The sequence below is a fragment of the Merops nubicus genome, unplaced genomic scaffold, assembly GCF_000691845.1.
Source record: "Merops nubicus isolate BGI_N331 unplaced genomic scaffold, ASM69184v1 scaffold8917, whole genome shotgun sequence".
Taxonomy (NCBI): domain Eukaryota; kingdom Metazoa; phylum Chordata; class Aves; order Coraciiformes; family Meropidae; genus Merops; species Merops nubicus.
Genome location: NW_008622271.1, coordinates 33777 through 42532, shown reverse-complemented (window position 1 = coordinate 42532; position 8756 = coordinate 33777). Strand labels below are relative to the sequence as shown.

The following is an 8756-nucleotide window of genomic DNA, read 5'->3' as shown; positions in this document are numbered from 1 at the left end:
ACCTGCTGGCCACACTTCTCTTCTTCAGTGCAGGCTTAGGGGATGATGTGATAGAGAGCAGCGCTCAAGACAAGGACCTGAGGGTACTGGTGTATGAAAAGCTGGACATGAGCCAGCAGTCTGTGCTTGCAGCTCAGAAGGCAAATCGTGTACTCAGCTGCACCAAAAGCAGCGTGGCCAGCACATCAAGAGAAGTGATTCTACCTCTCTGCTCTCCTGAGACCTCACTGGGGGTACTGCGTCCAGCTCTGGAGCCCCCTGCGCAGGAGGGATGTGGACCTATTGGAGTGGGTTCAGAGAGGGGCCACAAAAATTACCAGAGGACTGGAACATCTCTCCTGTGAGGACAGGCTGAGAGAGCTGGGTTGCTCAGCCTGGAGAAGAGAAGGGTCCCAGGAGACCACCTGGCCTTCCAGTACCTGAAGGGGGACTACAAGAAATACGGGGGAAAACTGTTAACAAGGGAATGCAGCGACAGGATGAGGGGCAATGGTTTTAAACTCAGCCAGGGGAGATTTATATGAGACATTAGGAAGAAGTTCTTTACCATAAGGGCAGTGAAACACTGGAACAGGTTGCCTGGAGGTGTGGTGGAGGCCCCCATTCCTGTGAAATTCAAGGTCAGGCTGATGGGCCTCTGAGCAACCTGATCTAGTTTGGGATATCCCAGCTTACTGCAGGGGGGTTGGACGAGGTGATCTTTAGAGGTCCCTTCTAACCTGAAGCATTCTATGATTCTGTGACTGAAGAGTTAAACTCAAGGATGAAATTTAAGTAGCTTCTGGATTTAATAATGCTGACATCCCCATCTTTATTTTTAAAAAGGAATAAAATCTTTGCATAACACTGATAGATTCTAGCATATTCTTAAATTTTCCTATTTTTTTATATACAATAATAAATTACACAGAAATATTAGCAGGCAAATAGGATAGCAAAGAATATAGTATCCTGCCTCAGTGCAGCTAATTGTCTCTTAACCTTAACCCTTTCAGTTTCTCTTGAATGTCTTTTTTTCAAAAGATGACAAATAGCAAGGTTTTGTTTCAAATGAAATAATTTAAGTGCTTTTTTTGCAACTAACTGTTAAGTTTGCTTAGGAAGCATTTCTCTTGAGAGTAGATGGGAGCAGTTTTGTGAGAGATGGTGTTACATAATGATTTTCACAAAATACTTGATTTGTAGGTTTTGACATTGACACACCAGATGACTTTGGCAGGACTTGTCTTCATGCAGCTGCAGCTGGAGGGTATGTAAAAAGGCATTCATGCTTTCATACTCGGTGTTCTTTTTTCAATTGCTGATCATTCCTATTGTTTTTTTATTTCCTGTCTGCTGTCCCCGACCTCTCCTCTTGGAATTTATGTAAACATGAAAATAATTTCAAGATGGATTCTATCTACAAACAATAAAAAGTAATTAAATATTCAGTTCAATAAATAATTATTGGAGTACAGTGTCCATGTATCATCAGCCTTACTTTTGCTTGGGAATGAACTGAATTTCATTTAAAATTCCTTTGAATGATGATAAAATTTTCAGAATTCACAACATTCATGTTGGCATGCCCAGCTAACTGTAGGACATGGAGAACAGCAACTTTGAGAACTAGGTTTTTACCATATCCGTAAACAAAATACCAATCTAAATAAAAATGCATAATTATATTCCAGAGTTTAGGTGGATTAAGTAGTCAGAACTACTTGCTCATCACTTGAGTTGTGATCCATATTGATTATTGTTATTGTATTGTAGGTTTTCTATAGCAGCTACTCAAAATTGCCTGGAAGAACTGGGTAATAAATGTCATGATACACTTTGTGGGACACAAGAACTCCATGATACTGATATTTTCATTTTTCTGTTTCAATGTTGTCTAAGTAATACTGTTAAGTCATCATTCTAAGTCAGAAGATATTTTCTAGATACATCCTTGTTCAAATGATTACAGTTAAAATGCTATCTTTTCATACAAAAACATAATTTGTGATGCATTCCCTCATTCATCTCTAGTTTAGGAAAGTTACTGAGAGTGTTTAAAATGTCAGCAGTATTGTACATCTCTTACAATGATCATATTGTATTAAATATTTTACTTTTTAGTGTAATTCATTTTAATGTTGCACCTTATATTTGGCCTTAAAAATATAAACATTAAAAACTTGCCACTGTGCCTGGAGTCCTGGTAGCAGAAAGCAGGTGTTAGTTTGTTTGCTTTAAAGAACTGACATTTCTTTTGAAATTAGGTTAATATTTATGTGCTTTTATGCATGCCATTTGATATCAATAACATTTGTAAACGTGGACTTGAAACAATTTTTAGTCTTTCCTGATCTGACACTGCAATTACAAAATATAGTTCACATATAAAAATATTTATCAACATTTTCATATGATAGTTCAGCTCAATTACAAATATTGTATGAGCTGTGTATGTGTAGGAGTTCTGGTGTTTGCAGAGGGCCAATATTAAGGAAATTAGGTTTGCGATCACAATATTACATTACTTTAATAGGAATTTGGAGTGCCTAAACCTTCTGCTAAATACTGGTGCAGACTTCAACAAAAAGGACAGATTTGGGAGGTAAGACATTCTAGATTTGTCTATTGTAAAGGGCTGTTAAAAGTATTACAGAAGTAGCATACTCTTATGTGGGCAAGCTTCTGTGTTCCAGTTTAAGTGTTGTTTAAGATACATCTCTAAGCTATGCTTCACTGTATTTTTTATGGTGTTTTGTTAAGGTGTTTAGTCTGGGTTTTAAAGACTGAGTTCCATATTCAACTGTAATTTTTATGAGCCTTTTTTGCTTATAACAATGATGTAATGTGTTTTAATTGCTCTCAACCAATGGCATTAGTGTTGTTTTACAAATATTAGTCAAACCTATGAATCTGTTGTTATTTCTAAGCTTTTTTTGTTTCAAAAATCCTTTATTTTATTATAACTGCTTCACCTTTTTCCTTTCATTATATCCATCCCTTTCTGTTTCCTTGTTCATGCTCTGAACTCTTCTGGAATGACAAATTCCTATTTTTCATATAGGATTATTTAAGTTTAGATAGCATGATCAGTACTTGTGTAAAATATCACATCACATCATAGAAAATATGATTTTCCAGGATGTGAACAGCAGAAGTAGGACTTGAGGAGAGTGTCATCAAAAGCTGTATTTTTGTTTAAATTCTACTTCCATTCTTTCCCGAGGAAGGAAACAGTCTGTTGCAGCTTTTGTCATTGAAAGTTGTCGTCTTGTTGGTTTGATTCGGCTTTTGATTTAACATACATATTATCTACAGCAATTATTTCAGAAGAGGTATAAGATTAAAATAGTTAAAAAAGGAGGAAAATGGCAAAAAGTAATTTTAAAGGACCTCCCCCTCTTCCCTCTCCATTAAAGGTCTTGACTGTCTACCCAAAATTGAGATATTTATAGTAGCAATTTATTTTTAAAAATAGAAAAGGGAATTCCGAGTCATCTTGGTGCTTTTGAAATTTTACCCGAACTGCTTTATTTAGAGAATTGTTGGTGTATTTGAAGTTGGAATAAGTTTCCTCTCAGGTTATACACATCAGTACTAATATTTCAGTTTGATTATGAGAAGAGAATGTGTATTTAAAAAGTTTTCTTTAACAATACCTCTGCTATATTTGCATAGTTACAAATAAAAAAAATAATGCTTGCCTCTCAGGCAAAATTGATCTATTTGTCAAAAACATCTACTTGTTAATTGTTGTATTTTGTTTTGTTGTTGTTCAGTTGCTATGCAGTTTTTTGACTTGTCAATATTTTTCCACGTGGCTTAAAATTATTACAAATATTTCTAATGTAAACTTGAATTTCCTCTATATGATTACACAAGAAAATTAATATAAATCTTCTCTTAATACAAAGTTTGTGCGTATTTTGGCTGGTAAATAGGTGCCCTAGATACTGTTTTGCTTTGTTAAATGACCCTTAGAAAATGGACCCATTTTTAATATCACAATGATGCATACTTCAACGCAAATACTTGGTAAAAAAATGTAAGGAGGATTTAAGTTTCATTTTATTTTGCTTTTTCTGTCTCTGTAATATTTTTTGCTCTTATTTACCACTGTACTTTTTATTTGAATGTGTACTAAAGAACTCCACTCCATTATGCTGCTGCCAATTGTAATTATCAGTGCCTGTTTGCCCTTGTGGGATCTGGAGCTAGTGTGAATGACCTTGATGAGAGGGGTTGCACACCTCTGCATTATGCAGCTGCATCAGACACAGATGGAAAGTAAGTGGCATGCTTTGTACTGAAGCCTTTCTCCTTAGAAACACTTGAGCTGTGAGTTTCGTGTGTGTTCTGCCTTCAGATCTGCCAAATGCATTTTATATTCTTAAAGATTAGGGTTGTTCATTGTATGTAATGTATTTTAGGTAACAAATATTTCTGAGAAAAATGAATAGTAAAATGTATTGTGATTTTCTGTTTATGTCCTACAGTGCAGATGTCCTAGTTCAGGAATTCATTGGGAATAGAGTTTTTAATCCCATCTCCTGTGTGGTGATTGGATGAATATCATTTGTGGAAGTTATTATGGCAGTTGTGAGCAGTAGGGTCATTATGAATCAAATTCTGATGAAGTCTAGTGTGTTTTATGGATGGTTCTTAATATTGCCCAAAAATCTCTGAAACTGATCAGAAATACACTGTAAAACTAGACTGGGAGTTACAGTAGACCTACAGCAGGGTAGAAATTAACTTGACATTTCAACAGAAGAGATTTTGTCTATTTGGTGTTTGATTATAATAATAACATAAATAACTTAAATGCTTACATAGAGATCTTATTTAGATAGCACAAAATTGGTGAGGTTACTGAAGCTCCAGATGTTGAGGAGACTTGAGAACAGTACCACTTGCACGTGCTAACGCTCCCATTGGGTTTCAAATGTGTCCAGTGACACCTTCACTGGCAAAGAGCGGCGCTTGGTGCCCTATCTCCCTGCCCTAACACAGCACCTCTGGAAAGGTGAGGTAGCAGTAGGAATGAGGTGGCATATCACTTCCAGAATGGGTTCTGAAGGATAAATAAAGAATATTTTCATGGCCATTCAAGTAATATTTAAAGCAGTGCTTTTTTTTTATGTAAAGCCAGATTTTGGAAAAAAAAAAAAAAAAATTCTGCTGCTTTTTAGATATATTTTCAGTTCCTGGTGGAGTCTGCTGAGATAATTTTACTTAATTGCCCTCTTACTAGTTGAGCTAAGATTAATTTTAGCTTCACAGTTACTCTCAAAACCTCCAAACTATAATAGTTCTTCAGATGACATCGTTTTGCCATCTGTCTTAAAAAAGGCACAAGCAAGAATAATGATGGCAATACTGCAGAGCTTTGGAAGATAAAGAATCATCTCTGGAACCTACACAGTATTGCCCTTCTGATTAACAGTTGGCTTTCTGTAAGACGGGCTGCAAAGCAGCATGGCCTGAGGAGAAGTTTTTTATATTGATGCAGCAAGATATTGGTAACAGCTGTAAAACCAGTGCTGCTCAGCTCTTACTCAAAACGGGAATGAAGCTAAAATGATTACTGAGTTAGAATGCAAAGCCTGGGGGAGAAGAAAAGGAAATTATCTATATAGAAATTCCAAATATATTAATGCTCATTTTTGTAGTCTTTGTTCAGACATCTTCAAACACAGATTTTAGGGACAAGGATGTTTTTGTTGAAAACTATTTTCTAGTTCATTGCTGCTCAGAAGTGTTGCTTTTGTATCTTTAACAAATGCGTCTGATCTGGAACGAACATCAGCAAGCTGCGTTTTGACGAGACTAGAGAGAGAAACGTGATGGCAGAATGAGATAAATTAAGCAGTATCATAGGATGGGGGGGGGGGAATAAAAAAAAAAAAAAAACTCAAAACATGCTCTTTGTTAGAATTGTTTAACAGACAGTGCACCAAGAAATAAATGTGAAATAAATTTAACTTCTCTGGGCTTTCAGAAAGTTTGATTCATCTCCTTTTAAAGAAGCCTGTTGAGGACGGTTAGTATGCAAAATATGCAACATTAATCTCTTTCCTGGATGAGGAAAATGTTAAAAATAATCATCCATTTTGCACTGGGAAGAATGGGTACTCTGGGAGTTTTAGGAGACTTCACTTCCTGCAGTGTACTTAGTGTATTGTGGGTTTTGTGAGCACACAAATATAGAAAGTACACAATAGCAAAGACCAATTAAATGTTTAACATTTGTTAATAAGCCATGAATGTTAATTCAAAACCAATGATTAAAATTAACAAAGAAAGTTAGACCATTAGACAATAAAATATGGGGACATTACCACTCAATAGGACAGATTTTACTAGTCTTTGGATTTGCAGAAATCTCATCCTGTTTCAGTTCAAGCAGAAACATGCAGGCACAGTTGCCATTAATGAAATCCAGGCATTTGTTTGCTGGGCAAATAAAACACAAATTACTTGGTTAAAAAAATGTAGATATGCTTTACAAGTAGCTTTTTAATAGATACATTGAGCCTGTGAATTTAATTAATTATAGCTTGTGTTACCTATGCAATTCTCTAAAACTTGAGAATTTTTACCTTTTTCACTACCTGCCTAAGTCCTTTGCTCCTGTGTGCTGGACACAAAATTATTAAAGTGAGAGTGGTGCCACACCCGTTTTTTCTCAACTTTGTAATGAGGCAGAGTATTTTGGAATTAGACATCTGCTTGTTCATAGTTTCTCCTGCAGCTTTTTGCCCCTTTCATCTTCACTCACCTGGTTTGTTACTTTCAGCCTTTGTCTGGAAAAGCAAATGTCAGCTCTTCCCTTCAGGAAATCGCTGTTGTTGTGCATGAGGTTATTTGGCCCAGTACAGCTATCTTACTCCTGTTGAAATGTGGTTCCATTTCATCACAGCTGGTACTGAATCTCATTCAGATGATGAACTTACACTGTTCCATCTGCTGACTCTAAGCCCTTCCTTGAAAGAACTGTTGAAGACTTCTGGTGTTGCAGGGTCATGCTGTCTTCCCTGAGGAGATGGCTGCTTTTTTTTTTTAGAATTTCTGCCTGTATTTCTCCAAGATTTGAATGTTCTCCAGGGTTTTGAAAGAGGAAGTTTATCCTCTTAGTGGCATGGATCAGAGGTCATGTTAGGATTCCTGCCTCTCCCATTTAAAACTGGCATATTCTACTGCAAGTTTTTCACATGACATCACTGAGTAGCCATATTGTGCAACTACAAACATTGAAATGTCCTTCAACCAAACAATTTTCTATGAGATAATGGCAGCTAAACACCTCATTTTGTCAGTGTATCAGACTGGTCTCTTTGTCACTACTGATAATGGCAATCTGTGAGATCTTTAGATAAACTGTGCTAAGGAAGAAAGATTGCAAGCTGGATTTGACAAGATACTATATTTTTTAGCTTCACGTGTACTTTAACTAATAAAGGACAAGTATTTCATAATCCCAGAGAGGAGAAGGGATGGTGACCTATTGTATGCTTCAGAAAACCAAATGGCTTCACCAGAAAGTTCAAGGTCATGATGGTCACTTTGGAAAATGTTGCTGAAATAATAGACAACGTAAAATTAAGAACAAGTAGGATTATTGGTTGGAATCATTTAGAGTGCCTGCATGGGTCTAATGGAAAAAAAAAGAAAAAAAAAAAAAAGAAAAATAAGGAAAGGGAAGTGGCTTTAATACCATATTTTTCATCCTCTTGCCTGAGTCTGTGGTTGAAACTGTGTTATGTTCTGCCTTACAACTTTGTGTAATGAAAGAAATGGTAGTATACAACTGTGCCAACAGCTATGGGTGTTTACTGTATAAGTAAATCAATAAATTAGTGTCTAGTAGTGGAAGCATATGTGTGTGTGACTCTTGGATCTTGTGACTCTATGAAGAACTCAGCTATTGGTTCTCTTATTTCCCTATTAAGTACAGAATAATGTACTGACACAAAAACAAAGTTAGTAATCATATTAACAAAGGTAACCTCAATTGTATTAGTTAAGAGGAAAATAGCCATGAAATACTAGTTTTAAGCAAGTCAGATAACTCAGGGGATGCAGAATGCCTTCAGAGAAGGATTCTTTCAAATTTTGGAAGCTTTGTGATTGACCTTAACACTTGGTGTAATGAGTTAGGTGTTCTCTAGTCCTAGCCAATATTGTACATTAAATCAGTGTTCCTGTGTGCTGTATTCTGTTTTCCAATGGAATTGGAACAATGTAACACTTAGCATTAAGTTGAAATTCAGCATTTAGCTACATGGTTGTGTGTGTCAATTTGAACAGGTGCCTGGAGTACCTGCTCAGAAACGACGCCAATCCGGGGATCCGCGACAAACAAGGGTACAATGCAGTCCATTATGCAGCTGCCTATGGGCATCGCTTGTGCCTCGAGCTGGTAAGAAAACATATCGCAGGTGAAAGCTGCTCCTACAGAGTACGACACGGGGGCTGGGGGGTTCCTCCCCCTTGCTTCTTCATCTGTGAGCTAGGTCAGTACTGTTTTTCAGACCCTGTGAGGATAAATATTTAAGCACTTGCTACTTTTAAAAAAAAGGGGCAGGGTGAGGTGCTAAGACACTGCATGCTTGCTTACAGAGATAATAGATTTTGAGATGAAGAGATAGGTGGTTGAGGATGTGGGATATTAGTTTTTGTGTGTTTCTTAACTTAGAATACACTGTTGAAATAAAATAATCATGGGTTCTCCCACTACAGAGGGTTAAGAGATTTCATAAGTATCATCTGAAGGA

At 36.5% G+C, this 8756-nt stretch overlaps 1 protein-coding gene across 1 annotated transcript in view; it reads left to right on the top strand.

The window, feature by feature from the left end:
• Window positions 1-1185: 1185 nt before the first annotated feature.
• ANKRD28 (ankyrin repeat domain 28) overlaps window positions 1186-8756 on the top strand; it is a gene marked incomplete at its 5' end in the record, with an annotated part of 24405 nt that continues 16834 nt past the window's right edge. The window contains 4 exons of the mRNA XM_008944728.1: window positions 1186-1249; window positions 2516-2584; window positions 4126-4266; window positions 8290-8401. Of these exons, the coding sequence (XP_008942976.1) occupies window positions 1186-1249; window positions 2516-2584; window positions 4126-4266; window positions 8290-8401 (386 nt within the window). The remainder of the gene's footprint in view (window positions 1250-2515; window positions 2585-4125; window positions 4267-8289; window positions 8402-8756) is intronic.